The sequence below is a fragment of the Pseudogymnoascus destructans genome, assembly GCF_001641265.1.
Source record: "Pseudogymnoascus destructans isolate 20631-21 unplaced genomic scaffold scaffold_15, whole genome shotgun sequence".
In the NCBI taxonomy this organism is placed as follows: Eukaryota; Fungi; Ascomycota; class Leotiomycetes; order Thelebolales; family Thelebolaceae; genus Pseudogymnoascus; species Pseudogymnoascus destructans.
The window spans coordinates 224,062-240,306 of NW_020167534.1; the positions used below are offsets into that span (position 1 = coordinate 224,062).

The window sequence follows — 16,245 nt, forward strand, 5'->3', positions numbered from 1 at the left end:
AGTAGTATTGCTCTTGTTGTTGGTGTGACAAGCCAAAATATGTATAGTGACTTGTAGGTTTGAGGAGGAGCTTTCTAAGTTTGCTCTTGAGTTTGATAGCAAACTGAGTGCAACGAATGTCAGTATGACAACTCATCTACGAATATAAAGATAGAACCAGCTTTAAGTTCTAATAATGCCCATTTCAGAATCTCAAGCGTACTTTAGGAATAATATTATCAGGATATGGCTTTAGAAGATGTTTTTGCGTACAATTAGGCAAGGGATCTATGTACTTAAGTGGTTCTTTGCAACTTGTTTAACAATAGAGCATGAATATGATAATTTCTCCTTGTTGAAATGTATCAAATGGATTTGCCAGAAGTAAAGAGCATATACGTAATGACTCTTGAGAATCTTTCTGTATTGTTTGAGGTCTTCTACTCTAAGGCTTTAGGTTGAGATGTTTAAGAAGGTTAAGAATGTCTTATTTCCTGCCTCTTCTACAGTTTGTTGCTATATATGTGTAACAGAATTAGCTGAGATTCCAAGCTTCTTTTTAATCTTAACTATATGAATCATTCATAAATATGCGTAAGGTAATAATTGCTACATGTAGTGGAATTGAAATTTCAGCCATTGTACTTAAAGATAGTTGAGAGTTGGGTATTATTGTTGTAACTGAGTACTTACACTTCCTAATATAGACTTTTGGGCCGCACGAGTACAAGGGTTCTAAGTTATTACTCGACTCATGTAAGCCATACGAGCATGACTTCGTCATTGCACAACACAACATTATTATACACCTTTCCCTCATATGTTACACTCGTTTTACAGCCATTAGACGTATGAGTGTTCTAGCCTTATAAGCACTAGCATCGAGTAGCTGTGCTTGCTGCCATACAGGATATAGACGTTACCTACGACCTACAAGCCTTCATAAGAGATCTCACACCTCTCTCTCTACGGAGATTTTCGACCAACAGAGGCTTTAAAATACCTCTGGTAGCGCTGAAGATCAAAGGTTCCCTCCTCGAGCTCTTTCCTATCAGAATCTCCTGCCCAGCATAAGGTTCTACAGCGGCTCAAAACCTCTCCGCTGTTCAGTTCAATATCGCAAGCACACCAAGTATAGGCGGATGTCTCATACTCCTTCAACCGGAGATAATGTGATTCGGTGGTGACTCTCCACATTGACCCCGAAACCCTCCCGCCTTCGTGTGGTATAAGTGCTGGATATATACCCCACATTTTTATAAAAAACCCGCAAACGGATCCGCTTTCAACAATCGGCGCCTCTGGAAGTTCAAGAATAGGCTGTAGCACTTCGGGATCCATGAGGGAGCCATAGAAGAAGAAGGGGCATGGTTCAAATGGAGACTCGGCGCCTTTGGGGGCGGAAACTGATTGCGTCGCCGGTTCTAACTTCTTCGTCCTTACAGATACTGCTGATCTGAAATAATTGGCCTTTGAGTTCGGGGGAAGCGGGGGAGCCGGACGGACCACTGCCTCTTGGATCAGCTGTGCCATTTTCAAGTTGCACAATGTTTCAACGCGTTTGCTTTCCCACTACCATTGGCAAACATCAGTAGACGTTGAAGTGGTGCATCGCGTGGTATGTTCCAATGAAAAAGGCCTGGGTATTGCTAGGCTATAATGTAAGTTGTGATCTTGCTCTAATAGTACCTGGGAATGACTCCCTTGAGAATGAAGCATTATGTAGAGACCTGGTGCCTTATCTTATTGTACGTGGGTCTCACTTCGGGACTAGAGTGTGCCTCCAGTACGAGGCTACGCCGCAAGGCTGACTCTTTCTCCCAGTCACAAGAGCGGCCACAACTCTCATGACCATCACAATTGAAATCGGGTCGTCAGCCTGTGACCGCATCTTCGAGTTGGCATCCTGGATATGGCTATACCGTCTCTATACGAGCACCATCTATTCACTTGTGAACGAAGCGTTTAGAATCACGCTGTGTGCCACAGGTCCAAGCCCATCCGCCAACTGTCACCTGCCGTTTTCATTTAAACGGCCAGCAAATTACTCATCTTCAACAACACCTCGCGCGAGGCTCTCGGGGTTGTTGTGATCCTGCTTAGGTGGCCGTCACATCTATATTCTACCAAATAAATCTGTTCAAGTAAGCCTCATCAGTATGCCGCTTTACCCTGCCGCACCGTCACCTAAACGGAAACGAGATGAAAAGCCACATTCGCCACAGCAGAGAGTCACTTCGAGACGGTTAGATACACTCCCAGAAAAGTTAATGTCATCTTCTGGAGAGGATATCGACACGGGGGTTCAGACTCCACGGTCCAGGGTAGGCCATAGCTTTGGGGAGCTGGAAATAGAGGGAACTGGTGGGGTCAGCAGGCTGGACCTGCTTGGGACGTTTGGGGCATCATCGAAAGTTGACAACGGCGAACCCAGAAAACAAGCCAAATCTTCTCGGAATGGATTTAAAGAAATCCCGGAGACACCCCAGGTCTCCTCCAATATGGTTTCAGGCCCAACTGGTGCTATACGTTTTGATAGGAACGGTGCATTTGGCAGCCAGCATAACAACGTAATATTCACAGGCGCCAACTCTACCAATACCCTAACTACACTCAGTACAACGCTTCCTAGTCGCCCAAGTCATAAGCAGCCGGCCTCTCCACCTTCGCCTGATCCTCCACCACAGCAATTCTCACCGGCGCCCTCGCCTCCCGTCACTCCTGCGATCTCGCCTCTTCAGGAACCTCCATCGCTTCACTGGGAAGAGTCCGAAATTACTGGTCATAACCCCAGTGATCCCGATGATGATGGCGAGGGGATCAACGGCGTCGGTTTCAAGCCCACCGCTGCTATTACCCGGGCTCGTTCTGAGCGTCGTCGCAAGCAGTTGGCTGACTACAAGTCCCGTGAAGACAAGGAGGCCAGAGATGAGAGGGCTAAGAGGGCTGCACTGAGGAGGCAAAAGGGGAGTGAGGGTGTGGCTGCTAAGACCGAGGAAACTCAAGTCTCGGAGAAGGAGAGAAGGGTGAGGTTCTCTGAGGCCGAAAGAGCGATCGATGTGCTCTGAGAGTTGTTCGGCCTCTTGGGAGGTTGGAAAGAAATTGAGGAAATGAATATATGTCTTTCTTGGCTTTAATGGCATTCTTTTGCATCAAAGGGCTTGGATGGGGACCTGGGAGCTGAGTTATAATATATAATATTCATATAGCGCGGCGTTAGGCTGGAGTTGAAGCAGCTAATGCGTTGGTTCCGTTTAGCATTTATAGGCTCGACTATTTAATTTGATTACTATGAATTCATACTAAGATAAATATTCCCAGATCTTTCCTTCCTTTCATAGCGAGCAATATTATGATATGCACCTGGCTTATACGACCCCGCATACGTCACAATGCGGGGTTGGTTAGTGTAACAGCTGACAATGCCATGATCAATAACCATAAGATCATTCTAATAGCCTCAAAAATACAAATATAACCCATATCCATCTATACCACCCAACTAATACAATGGAATCCGACAAGAAGACAATAATAGCATTCGCCTCTACGGCACCCTCCTCTCCACCGACTCCATCGCCAAAGAACTCCCATCCCACTTCGGCGATGAGAAAGCAAAGACCCTCGCGCATTATGGCGACGCTATCAACTCGAATATACATGGCGGTTGAATAGCATGTGTAAGTCCCTCCCTTTTCCACCCTCCGTATCTCCCAAATACTAAAACAATACAAGCAATCTACAAAGACTTCAGCTCCGTAACCCGCGCCTCCCTCACCCACGCCCTGTCAGATCTCTCCCTACCGTCTGCTGCAATTGACTCCCTAATGCGCGCCTACGACTCCCTTGATCTCAACCCCGACGCCGGGCCCGGGCTCATCTCCCTCCAGTCCTCTACGGCAATAGACGCATACATCTTCTCCAACGGCAGCCCCGCCATGCTCAAGGCCTCCGTCACAAAATCGCTTTCCCTAGCTCAATTCCAAGGCATCTTCCAAGACATCGTAAGTGTGGAGGAAGTCAAGGTATACAAGCCTGATCCAAAAGCGTACCAATATTTAGGCGGGGTTGAAGGCCGCGTGGGTGGATCGGCAGGGTTTGGGGTGGATAGATGGATTGGGGGAGTTGGTGGGGGGGAAGGGGCCGACGGTTGTTGTGAGGGGGGTGGATGAGGCTGTGAGGGAGATTCAACGGCAGGAGGGAGATAGGAAAGTAGTCAAACCAAAAAACTAAATTGAGCTCTGATAATAATAGTGGTTTGTATCATATCTATGCGTAATTATATCTATATTCGTGTGCCTTCATGGTGGAGGCACCCTCAACCTTGTCTTCGACCCAACACCAGCCTGACTTCGTTATGTGTCAAATTCTTGAGTTGCAACTCCTCGAGAACCCCTGTCGCCCCTGCGTTGCTAGCAAATGCGCGGTCAGACGCATCCGTAAAGGACATAAGTCCATCCTGTGCCTTCTCCGGGAGGTTGAGCAATGTTGCCGCCTCTCGTAGCTTTGGCATTCCCAAATCCGATGACGAGCCATCGGTGATGTAGTTATCGATCAATGACCACGTAGCGCTGAGGTCACGGTAGAACTGAGCAGCTCCGTTTCTAGTGAACTTTTCGCGCATGAGGACATCGCGCCATAGAGACTCTCCCAGGAATTCAAAAACCTCGCCGAAGATGCCGCGCAATGTGGCCGTGGCTAGTGCGTTGTGAAGGAAGGACATATCTCTTTCTAATGTCTGTAATAGCGCTTCAAATTCTGCCGTGATGTTCATTGGAGCTTGTACGCCTGTATTCAATTAGTATCTAAACGGCCTGACTGGGGAAAATGGTATCTTACCATCTTCCGAAATATCCACTGCAAGCCAGTTGGGCTTATTAGTATATGCTCTTAAAGTAGTAGGCAGCGAATGTTTGATAGACTCCGTCATGAGTAGCTGGGCGTGGTCCCGTTGCTTTGTGTATGCGCTTACTGTCTCGTCGAATACGGCGCCGTCACCATCAGAGCCAACGGATACTGATGTACTATTTTTCACGACTTCGTAGCTCATAGCCTCAGCCAAGTTATCGCCCATACTCCTTTTCTTAGCACGCTCCTGGAGCTCAATCCAAAGGCCTAGGAAGAACTAGTATTACGTTAGTATGATGTGTGGTAGCGTGGTATCTGTAAAGAGACTTACCAGGTCATTGCTCCAATCATTTAAAGTGTTGATAACAAGATCTGAGCTTCCGTGGACTTTGCATAGACTCTCTAAGCCGCCAGTTCCTTCCATTTGTGCTTGTTGTTCTTTTGTCACGCCGTGCAATGCCCGACCGACAGTAGAAGTTATAGCAATATAGGCATCCAGTGAATCTTTCAGCAGGCCGTGATATTCATCAAGAATCCTGATCTGGATATCAATAACAAATCTCATTTGGAACGAGAATTTGGGCAAGCCCTGGTATTGCTTGGTCACATTCCCAAGCAGATCCATGACTTTCGAAGCGCCGTATGTAGCCTTTGTTGTATTTGGGCCAGTGCTGTCATAATCAATCCTTGAGTTGTCATTAGACTCAATGATACTTTTATATCTCATCACAGCAAAATCCTTCTCCACCTCGAGCCACCTAAGGAACCATTTGTCGAGAACTTCCCGTGTGAGGCCTTTCCAGCCTTTCTTCGAATTTCCACCATCGTAGCTGAATTTCAATCGAATATCTTCGTCAAACTTCATAAGTGAGACCATTAAACTGCTCAAAACCGAGGGTTCGTTGGCTATCGAAACCAGGAGCGTATTAACCCTCTCGCGCACCACAGGTAGAAGTGCCGTAATAAATGCGGCAACCGGGTCATTGTATGAACGGTTCATTGTCATTGTGCTGCCGAAATGTGACATCAGGATTGGCCCAACATTATCAATCAAGTAATCTTCACGGCTTTCAATCAGCTCCACCACCCATTGTAAAAAGTAAGCTGGATGGAGCTTAGTGTTGCTAGCTTTGGTGCCCATAAAGTGATACCGGAATTGCTGGACAAAGGGCTTAGTCAAGCAAGCCATCGGCAATAGGATCATTGGCTGGCGGGCAGGGGCGTTGAGAATCTCCGGCGTCTGGAGCTCCAGCAGTCGTTGAAAGCTAGCGGTCCATGCTTCTGTAGGAGCCTCGCTGGCTGTAGGCCAATCTGTTTTCTTCAGAACACCCTCAAAGTTATCCACCATCACTTGTTTCATCTCAGACCAGAGTATATTTGCTCTCTTTTCGACATGCGTTACAAGATGCCCAGCTGCATCATCGGCAGGGGTCTGTAGGCGACGTAGCAAAATATACAGTTCCTTTAAGCGGGCATACGGCTTCAAAGCCTCTTTCGGGTGCTCAGGTAGGAAACTCCGCGCTTCGTTGGCGAGGCTATCAACCTCTTGGAGCATTTCCACATAGTAGTATGCGAGGTCGAGACGTCGAAGCTTCTCTATCGGAGCTTTGAATCTTTGCACCGCTTCATCAGGGGCATCCGAGGCAGTAACTATGGTGAGCCGATTATCTATTCCCGACTGGATATCTTGGAAAGCTTTCGTTCGCTGTAATAGTGTATCGCTATGGGAGGCATCTGCTTCGTTCGATTTGGCAAGCTTGCATCGAGCATCTTGGAGCTGTACGGGAGTTTCAGTATATAGATTTTATGGGGAAGCTTCAGCTATATTCAGGGATACTGCTACTGACCTGGCTCAGCAATTGTACTCGCTGTTCTTCGACATTGGCAATCAATGAATCCAAATTCTGGAAATCCGCAGCTGTTTGTAGCTTGTCGTTCAAATAGTCATCGAGGCGAATGTCGTGTTCTCCTTCGGAAATATTGCTACTGTTCCTCACTACGGCAATAGGGTTTCTCTCTTTTCTAGCCACTGAAGCTGATGCCATGGCGTTGAGTTGGAAAATAAGTTAATTGTGCATCGTGTTCTATACCCCAGATTCGAAGCTTGGGTTGGCCGTAGCGGGGCGGAATAATGACGGGTCCCGGCGGCACCTCAGGTCCCCTGCAAGTCGCGTACTCATCGCGATTTCCTGCCTATGACGTCCCTACATGCACCATCATGGAGACAGCGTAGCAACGACAGAGGTCCAACAACTTTCCATGTCTTCAGAGTAGCTTGACAAACTGATCATTCGATCGTTTTAGCCAGGCGACACATGGATGCGCAATACGGGCATTACAGGTGGCGAGAACACAAGGAGGCTCATGGCATATGCGCATTATCAGAGTGGTTACTGGAGACCAGAGGAATTAAGATCATGAGTGGGAACCTCAAATAATGGCGCCCCCTGCAAAGCGACCAAAGCTCAATAGTAGCAAATCTTCGCCGGCGAAGCAAAGAGGGCTAGACTATTTCTTCAGTAAACAGAAGGGGGGGTCTCCAGCCAAATCCAGCCAAAATCACCAGGATGCGCACGCAGAAGATACTACAACCGAGCTTACCGACGAGCAGCTTGCTAGAAAGCTTCAAGCTCAATGGGATGAAGAAGACGCGGGGTCATCGACAGTCGCGGTGCCGAGACAAGACGATATAGGCTCTCCTCTTGTGGCATCGGAGCAGCTGAATGATGATGTCCCAATAACAGACACCGATAATGCTGAACAGAGGCAAGATAATAAGGCAGGCGAAATCCCTAGCACTGTGTCTATGGGGACGAGCTCGTTTATGAGCAAAGACAGCAGCTCCAGCAATCTGGCCCTCAAAGTCAAGAATAATCTAGCTCTACAATCCGCTGTCTCGGAAGAGGATTCGATATCCAGTGGCATTTGTTTTGACGAAAGTCCTCTCACATTTGATCCGCATAAATATCTCCCGGACCTTCAAAAGCAGTGGGCTGGGCACGGTGGTAATGCATCTTATGCCCTGGTCATTAGATGCTTTGTTCTGGTAAATAGTACGCAAAGTAGGATTAAGATCGTGGATACTCTAGTTAACCTACTGAGAACCATCATTGAAGGGGATCCAAGTAGTCTGCTACCTACTGTATGTATATCTTCCACAAAACTCCGCAGGTTGTCTCCTATCCACCGAATCATGTATTGTAGCCCCCTATTCGGGTCCAATCTCAGTTTTTTGTATCGCATTTGCCGTAGAACCCGTTCTAACAAGTAGTAGGTATGGCTTGCCACAAATGCAATATCACCACCTTATATATCGCTTGAGCTTGGTCTGGGTGGTTCAGCTATATCCAAGGCGTTAAAACAGGCATGCGGTTTGGATAGCAACTCTCTCAAGGCACTCTATAATAAAGTTGGCGACGCTGGAGACGTGGCATTTGAAGCAAAGAAGAGGCAAACCTTTACCCTACGAAAACCAAAACCTCTGACGATCAAAACGGTCTACGACTCTCTCGTCCAGATAGCAACCGTTCAAGGCACAGGGAGCGGTGAAAGGAAACAGCGGATTGTGGACAAGCTGTTACAAGATGCCAGGGGCCCGGAGGAAAGCCGATACCTTGTTCGGACGCTCTGTCAGCATCTTCGCATTGGAGCAGTCAAAACTACGATGCTTATAGCTTTGTCGAGGGCATTCTTGTTGTCACGTCCTACAAATGCAGAGTTTTCATTGAGGTCACAGGCAGAGCTAAGTGCACTCAAGAAAGACTCTCTAGCGGAAGTATGGTCCAAGGCAGAAGAGACGGTGAAAGCTTGTTTTGCAAAAAGGCCTAACTACAGTGACCTTGTTCCTGCACTCCTTGAAATCGGAGTGTGTGACGAGCTCCCTATCAGGTGTGGCCTTGGGCTCCACGTGCCTCTGATGCCTATGTTGGGCAATATCACTCGCGATCTGTCTGAGATGCTCACAAAGCTTCAGGGTCGAGATTTTAGTTGCGAGTTCAAATATGATGGGCAAAGGGCGCAGGTGCATTGCGACGCCAACGGGAAGGTTTCGATTTTTTCGCGCCACTTAGAGCTCATGACCGACAAATACCCAGATCTCGTTGCATTGATACCCAAAATCCGCGGTGATAGCGTCAATAGCTTCATTTTGGAAGGGGAGGTGGTCGCTGTGGATCGAGATACAGGTGATCTTAAGACATTCCAGACGCTCACGAATCGCGCTCGAAAGGATGTGGCTATTGGAAGCATCACAATCGATGTTTGCCTTTTTGCATTTGATCTCATGTATCTCAATGGTGAGCCGTTGTTGGACAGGCCATTTCGAGAGCGACGGTCGCTGCTGAGAAGTCTTTTTGTCGAGCTACCACGACATTTCACTTGGGTACAGAATATGGATGCAACATCACAGGATTCAGAGACAATTCTTGAGTTTTTTAAAAGCGCAACGGACGCCAAGTGTGAAGGGATTATGGTCAAGATCCTCGATAACCTTCCAGATCCCAGCCTCGACGTAAAGCCCGAAGACGAAGAGACTGTTGCAGATGCCGATGAATTACAAGCTTCAGCGGTAATTTCCAGGAAGGGGAAACAGAAGAAGAACCGTGAAAAGGAACCAGAAAAGGAAAAACGTGCAGGCCGGAGAAAGGCTCTGTTGTCTACATACGAACCAGACAAGCGACTTGACTCTTGGCTCAAGGTCAAGAAAGACTACAGCGCAACCTTCGATAGTCTAGATCTCATCCCCATTGCCGGTTGGCATGGTCAAGGGCGCAAATCCAAGTTCTGGTCCCCTATCCTGCTGGCTGTCCGGAACGAGACGACAGGAAGTCTTGAGGCCGTATGCAAATGCATATCGGGGTTTACAGACAATTTCTACAAAGCTAACAAGGAGTTTTACGATGAAGATGGCCCGAATGTGTTAGATAGCAAGCCTAGCTACATAGACTATACTGGAGGTTACCCGGATGTCTGGTTCGAACCCAAAGAGGTCTGGGAGATGGCGTTTGCAGATATTACCATCAGTCCCGTGTACACGGCGGCGATTGGTTTGCTCACAGAAGATAAAGGCGTTAGTTTGCGATTCCCCAGGTTCCTGAAGAAAAGAGAAGACAAGGGAATTGATGAGGCGAGTACGAGTGACTTTCTCGCTGGTTTGTGGAGGAAGCAGGAGGTCAGAGTCACAAAGGAGGTACAGAACGATGTGGGCAATTCTGAAGAATAGAACGCTCCAGCTGTCGGCTTTGCGATACATTTATTTATGAGGCATAATACGGTATAATTTTGTAACTTAGGTGTGTGAATAGTTATAGTAAAAGCCAAATATATAAATATTATCGAAATAAAACCAGTGGCTTTATTTTGCTTGACAGTATAGTAATAACTATATGGAAAATCGAATAGTAACACCACAAACCGTATGCTATATTTCAGCAAACTTAAAACTACCAGTGGAAGTAGTTATTATAAATATAATTTATATTATTCGAATACATTAAGTGCGTTTACTACCTTCATTCAAGTACTCGTATGATAGTTTGGTTTACAAGGCTGGGTCACGTGGAAAGGGGTCTTCACCATGATTGTGAGGCAGAAACATTTTTAGCGGATCGCGAACGCGACTTTTCTTATATTTCGATAGAGGTAATCGGCTATATAGGGAGGAAGACGAGCTTGATAATCCAGCCCAACACGCAAAAGCTACCTCCATTCGATATATTTTTCACGAATATAGCTCGAACACACAATCGTTTTCATATAGAGCTTATTGACCTACCATAAACCCGCAGCCATGTCGTTCGGTGGCCAGACCCCGACCATCATTGTGCTCAAGGAGGGTATGTCACCTGAAGCTCCTTAGTCTGGATATTAGCTGACATTTGGTACAGGAACGGATTCATCGCAGGGAAAGGGACAAGTTATATCGAATATCAATGCCTGCTTAGCTGTTCAAGAAACCATTAGAAGCACCCTGGGCCCATACGGAGGGGATTTGTTACTGGTGGACGAGAATGGCAGACAAACGATCACAAATGACGGAGCAACTGTCATGAAGGTATGCAAGCGTCAAGAAAGAGTTAAGGCCGTCCGAGAACAACATCTGACATATCATAGCTCTTAGATATTGTTCACCCCGCAGCCCGAATTCTCACAGATATTGCGCGATCGCAAGACGCCGAAGTTGGAGATGGAACGACCTCCGTCGTGGTCCTGGCTGGCGAGATCCTGAAGGAGATCAAGGAGCATGTGGAGCAGGGCGTGAGCTCGCAGACTATTATCAAGGGACTGAGAAGAGCTAGCATGATGGCGGTCAACAAGATTAAGGAGATTGCTGTCAACACAAACGAGGGCAACCAGAGGGACACATTGAGCAAATTGGCGGGCACAGCAATGAGCAGCAAGCTTATCAAGAGGAACACAGGCTTCTTCACCAAGAGTGGGTATCCCTAATTTCATATCGAAATATTTATGCTAATATAATCTGCAGTGGTTGTCGATGCCGTCCTGACTCTGGACCAAGACGATCTGAACGAGAACCTCATTGGCGTTAAGAAGATTCCGGGTGGCTCCCTCACCGATTCTCTCTTCGTCAACGGTGTTGCGTTCAAGAAGACCTTCTCTTACGCCGGTTTCGAGCAACAACCAAAGTCGTTCAAGAACCCAAAGATTGTGTGTCTCAATGTAGAGCTGGAGTTGAAGAGCGAGAAGGACAACGCTGAGGTCAGGGTGGAGCAAGTTTCCGAATACCAAGCGATTGTCGACGCCGAATGGCAAATCATTTACAACAAGATGGAGGCTCTATACAAGTCTGGCGCCAAGGTTGTCCTCTCCAAACTCCCCATCGGAGATCTCGCCACCCAGTACTTTGCCGACCGCGACATCTTCTGCGCTGGCCGTGTCGCATCCGCCGACCTTGACCGCATCATCCAAGCCTGCGGAGGTTCCATCCAATCCACATGCTCTGATATCCACCCCGAGCACCTCGGTGTCTGCGGCCGCTTCGAGGAGAAGCAGATCGGAAACGAGCGCTTCAACTTTTTCGAGGACTGCCCCGAGGCCAAGACCTGCACCCTCGTCCTCCGCGGCGGCGCCGAGCAGTTCATCGCCGAAGTCGAGCGCTCCCTGCACGACGCCATCATGATCGTCAAGCGCGCCATCAAGCACAACACCATCGTTGCAGGTGGCGGCGCCTGCGAGATGGAGATCTCAGCCTACCTGCACCGATACGCCGACAAGAGCATCTCGAACAAGCAGCAGGCGATCATCAAGTCGTTCGCCAAGGCGCTCGAGGTGATTCCGCGCCAGCTGTGCGACAACGCCGGCTTCGACGCGACCGACATCCTCAACAAGCTGCGCGTCGAGCACCGCAAGGGCAGCACCTGGGCCGGTGTCGACTTTGTCCACGAGGGCATCGCTGATAACATGGAGAAGTTTGTGTGGGAGCCCGCGCTTGTCAAGATCAATGCCATCCAGGCGGCGACGGAGGCCAGTTGCCTGATCCTGAGCGTGGACGAGACGATCAAGAATGAGGAGTCGCAGGCGCCGCAGGCACCCGGCCAGCAATTACCGCCTGGAGCTGCGCAGAGGGCGCTCAGGGGCAGAGGCAGAGGGATGCCAAGGAGATGAACGGGCGCTGATGAGATTATGTAAAAGAGAAAAAAAGCGGATGTTAATGTATATTAGAGGTTCGGATACCATAGATCTGAATCCTTATATCATAGTGCATAACAACTACAGCTTTCAAACAAGTATTTCGATGCGTGAGGCTTCATATAAATTATATCTTGGGAGATTCTCTCCTGAATTGAAATTCACAAAAGGGAGTGAATCACGTGACTCTCACTGTTGGCGCGTAAACTTGCCCCATCCTCACTCGCCAAAACTTGCCGAAGCCTGCACTTCGGTAGCCCTAATTTTGTTCCATGAAGCTCGAAAACTTCAGCGCCAACGGACATCCCACCTTGACCATCTACCGCCCGTCAACGACAAGTCCAGCTCCCAACCACTCCCACCTCTCCACCACCTCACCATCAAACATCATGGGTATCCCATTCGATTACGCGCCGGAGCGCCCAGAGCATATCGAGGCGATCCTCAACGGACTCGACCGCTACAACCCGGAGACGACGACCATCTTCCAGGATTACGTCCAGCATCAGTGCGACGACAAGGCCTATGACTGCTACGCCAACCTCGCGCTCCTGAAACTGTAGGTCCCTACTTTCTCGTATCTTCACCCTCCAGGCAACAGTGGAGGCCTAAATGATGTATAAAACATATTGTCAAAGACCTGTAGGACACCGGAGATTGAATCCCTCCAGTCCAACGAAGTATTATTATTAGCTCTATCTGAACGAACCTCCACTGTTGCCTTTCCCTACACCTTTCCCTACACATTTTTACAACCCTCAGCAGCTATGCTATTACCCCTGGAAAGAGCCCCCCCCGCTAACGCACTCCCCCCAGGTACCAATTCAACCCCCAACTCGCCCGCGACGAAACCATCACCAACACCCTCGTCAAAGCCCTGACCGTCTTCCCCTTCCCCGACTTCTCGCTCTGCCTCCACCTCCTCCCAGCCCACATCCTGCAACCCATCTCCACCTCCTCCGCCCTCCCCGCCGCCGGCGACGCCCCCCTCTCCGAAGCCGTGCAAAAGCTCGCCGTTCTCAACAACCTCCTCGCCGGCGCCTCGTACGCCAAGTTCTGGTCGACCCTCGACTCCGACGACCTGTACGCTGATCTCGTCGCCGACGTCAACGGCTTCGAGGAGCTGATCCGCATCCGTATCGCTATGACTATCTCGCAGGCTGTGCGTGAGGTCGAGCGCTCGGTGCTGGAGGCGTGGTTGGGGCTGCAGGGGGGGGCGCTGGATAAGTTCGTCAGCGAGGTGTGTGGATGGCAGGTTGAGGGGTCGGTGGTTAAGGTGCCGCTGAACAAGGAGAATGAGGCCAAGGGCACGATGGTTAGGGAGAATGTCAAGATCGACCAGTTCTCGAGGGTCGTGAGGAGGGCGTATGAGTTGCCTGCTTAGATTGGGGGACGAGTGGGCTGGCTGGCGGGCGGGGGGGGGATGGGTGTTTTGTATTGGAAGAGCATGGATTGGCGTTTAGGCTGGCGTTGATGAGCAGACGATGACACATGAGTCTAACCGAGCAACGAAGTAGAAAGAAATATCTCCCTCGAAAGAGCATGGAACACCGTACTCCAACCTATTGTGTTTAATGATAAATACCAAATTATGCAATCAAACAGATACCTAGAATCAACCTTCAAATCGAACCAAATCCAATGACCATAAATTTTATTTAATAATATTCATATCCCCACTACCCCTCCCACTTCCTCCCCCCGCCACCATCCTGCCCCAAACGAAACGCCTCCTCCCCAAACCCATGCCCCCCCCCCCATCATGCAACCCCCCAAACCCCATCGCAAACTCCTCCCTCAACCCCCCCATAACCCGCGGATCCAGCTCCAACGCCGCAGCACCATCATGTAAATGCGCCTGCGCCATCTCCCCATGCCTCGCCTCCGTCTGAAACGCACTCGGCGGCTGCCCCGAGTACTCCAGCGCCGTGTAGTATGGCTCCCCATCTAGCTGGTGGGGAGGGGTCAACGCCTTCTCCTGCGGGACAGGGGACGGCGGGTCATGGAAGGCGTCTACATCCCGATCCTCCTCCTCCTCCGCAGCGGCCCTCTGGTGCCCCGCCCCCATCGCAGGACTATTCTCCAGCGCCGCAAACTCCTCCGCCTCCGCCTCCCCCCCCACCTTCCTCTTCGCCGGCACCACCCCCTTTGCCGCCTCCTTCTCCTTACACTCGCTACAATTGCGAATCACATCACTAACCGTCTCCTTAATCCTCACCCAATGAAACCCCTCCGCAATCGCCGTCGTCGTCCGATTAATCCCCCCATGGCCACGCTCATGCACCTCCCGCGCAATCGCCCACTGCCTCTCCACCCCCGGCACCACCTCCCTCCCCTTCAGCATCAGCACATCATCCTCCCTCATCCTATAATGCGTAGCAGCGCTGCGCAACCGGCTTTTCTCCGCCCGATCCGCGCCGTGGGGATAGGCTCCGTACTTGAGGTAAAAGCGGATCTTATCGAACCTCTCCTCCCCCGCCTGCTCATCCAGCGACCCCCCCAATTCACGGCCATAGATCAGCGCGTCAACCAGCCTGTCCGGGTACGAGCGCAGATTGCCGCAGCCGGGGACGCGCCCGATTTTCTTGAAGCCCAGCGCGTCCCAGATCCGGCACGAGGCGACGTTGGTTTCGTACACGAGGTTGAAGACCGAGTAGGTGTAGCCCAGCAGAGGGGCCCAGGCGAGGTAGGCCTCTCCCATGAGCCGGCCGACGCCGCGGTTGCGCGCGGAGTCGGTGACGAGGAAGCCGGCGTTGGAGATGTGGCTTGAGCGGCCTGTGTAGTTGGGTTTGATGTAAAACGACCCGAGACACTGCGGCGCCCAATCGTGGCCTTCTGTCACGGCTGAAGCAGATGCATAGGTCCCAAGCAGCATCACAGCGCCGAAGTTCTGGAACCAGTACTTGCTAAACGCGTCGGCGGTCATGGTGTCCATCATAGGGTAGGTATCCCCCCCCTCGATCTCCTTGTTCATAGTATCGCTCAGATACTGGAGGAGGGTGGGGGGCACGCCATACCGCGAGGAGAAGGGGACGATGGTCGCGATGGTGGTGCGGTCGCGGAGGGTTACTTGGCGGGGGGTTAGGTCGGGGGGGAGGGCGGGCTGGGGGTCGTGAGGCTCGGGGAAGGGGGAGGTGCCGGAGCGGCGGTAGATGGTGGGGGTGGTTGGGTCGTCGATTATGGCGGGCATGATGAGGTTTCTCTGAGACACACTGCTCTCTTCTTCTTCTTGAATAGTTAGGGCGCTGCTTTGCCTCCTATTCTTGGAATTAGTATTTTGCTTCACATCACATGATTCAGGGGTACTCTCAACCCCAGCACATAGGCCGAGTCGACTTACCAATGCAGGCTTTTTTACCGCTTCCAAGAGAGAGAGGGAGCCAAGGACTACCCAGCAAAGCTACGAGCCACGGGGGCCGGTACAGTAACGAATCTGTCGTCTCAAGGCTTGTTTACCCCTTTTTATATCACGGGCACATCACCAACCTTGTTCACACGCCCTGCATTGCACAAACGTTCCGATGCCGTACTCAGAAGTGCGAAGATGGTTGTTCTCAAACCGGGACGGCGTTGAGCGACCGAGGCGTACTGGTCAGAACGGGGCTATTATGTCAGCATGTATTTTTGGGACGCGGCGGTCGCCCCCGTTTCGTTTCGGACCATGGCAACGATATATACAACGAGCACTATGGAGAGGTTAACTGCATTGGTAATAATGTCACGGCTTTCTTATATCTATCTCAAGCACCTATACGAAATAACCCCCACCTT

General features: G+C 50.1%; 8 protein-coding genes across 8 annotated transcripts; 5 read left to right on the forward strand and 3 right to left on the reverse strand.

Annotated features, from left to right (window-relative positions):
* Window positions 1–945: 945 nt before the first annotated feature.
* On the reverse strand, window positions 946–1,512 carry VC83_04581 (uncharacterized protein; the record flags this gene model as incomplete). The annotated part of the gene is made up of 1 exon (XM_024468210.1): window positions 946–1,512. The coding sequence occupies one exon, from the start codon at window positions 1,510–1,512 to the stop codon at window positions 946–948; it is 567 nt and encodes a 188-aa protein (XP_024322577.1).
* Window positions 1,513–1,693: 181 nt separating this feature from the next.
* Window positions 1,694–3,303, forward strand: VC83_04582 (uncharacterized protein). Its single transcript, XM_024468211.1, has one exon. It carries the CDS (start codon window positions 2,139–2,141, stop codon window positions 3,045–3,047), a length of 909 nt encoding a protein of 302 aa, XP_024322578.1. The 5' UTR covers window positions 1,694–2,138; the 3' UTR covers window positions 3,048–3,303.
* A 352-nt stretch (window positions 3,304–3,655) lies between these two features.
* On the forward strand, window positions 3,656–4,212 carry VC83_04583 (uncharacterized protein; the record flags this gene model as incomplete). The annotated part of the gene is made up of 3 exons (XM_024468212.1): window positions 3,656–3,659; window positions 3,715–3,983; window positions 4,042–4,212. The coding sequence occupies 3 exons, from the start codon at window positions 3,656–3,658 to the stop codon at window positions 4,210–4,212; spliced, it is 444 nt and encodes a 147-aa protein (XP_024322579.1).
* A 3-nt stretch (window positions 4,213–4,215) lies between these two features.
* VC83_04584 (uncharacterized protein) lies at window positions 4,216–6,899 on the reverse strand. The gene is made up of 4 exons (XM_024468213.1): window positions 6,675–6,899; window positions 5,159–6,604; window positions 4,819–5,104; window positions 4,216–4,767 (listed from the first exon to the last, which is right to left on the reverse strand). Exons 1-4 carry the CDS (start codon window positions 6,870–6,872, stop codon window positions 4,298–4,300), a joined length of 2,400 nt encoding a protein of 799 aa, XP_024322580.1. The 5' UTR covers window positions 6,873–6,899; the 3' UTR covers window positions 4,216–4,297.
* Window positions 6,900–7,034: 135 nt separating this feature from the next.
* Window positions 7,035–10,125, forward strand: VC83_04585 (uncharacterized protein). Its single transcript, XM_024468214.1, has 2 exons — window positions 7,035–7,969; window positions 8,102–10,125. Exons 1-2 carry the CDS (start codon window positions 7,265–7,267, stop codon window positions 10,046–10,048), a joined length of 2,652 nt encoding a protein of 883 aa, XP_024322581.1. The 5' UTR covers window positions 7,035–7,264; the 3' UTR covers window positions 10,049–10,125.
* Window positions 10,126–10,442: 317 nt separating this feature from the next.
* Window positions 10,443–12,569, forward strand: CCT7 (chaperonin-containing T-complex subunit). The gene is made up of 4 exons (XM_024468215.1): window positions 10,443–10,661; window positions 10,713–10,879; window positions 10,939–11,260; window positions 11,312–12,569. The coding sequence occupies exons 1-4, from the start codon at window positions 10,616–10,618 to the stop codon at window positions 12,448–12,450; spliced, it is 1,674 nt and encodes a 557-aa protein (XP_024322582.1). The 5' UTR covers window positions 10,443–10,615; the 3' UTR covers window positions 12,451–12,569.
* A 177-nt stretch (window positions 12,570–12,746) lies between these two features.
* Window positions 12,747–14,107, forward strand: VC83_04587 (uncharacterized protein; the record flags this gene model as incomplete). Its single annotated transcript, XM_024468216.1, has 2 exons — window positions 12,747–13,033; window positions 13,291–14,107. The coding sequence occupies 2 exons, from the start codon at window positions 12,747–12,749 to the stop codon at window positions 13,856–13,858; spliced, it is 855 nt and encodes a 284-aa protein (XP_024322583.1). The 3' UTR covers window positions 13,859–14,107.
* Window positions 14,108–14,128: 21 nt separating this feature from the next.
* On the reverse strand, window positions 14,129–16,013 carry VC83_04588 (uncharacterized protein; the record flags this gene model as incomplete). Its single annotated transcript, XM_024468217.1, has 2 exons — window positions 15,815–16,013; window positions 14,129–15,731 (listed from the first exon to the last, which is right to left on the reverse strand). Exon 2 carries the CDS (start codon window positions 15,662–15,664, stop codon window positions 14,129–14,131), a length of 1,536 nt encoding a protein of 511 aa, XP_024322574.1. The 5' UTR covers window positions 15,665–15,731; window positions 15,815–16,013.
* Between the last annotated feature and the right edge of the window lie 232 nt (window positions 16,014–16,245).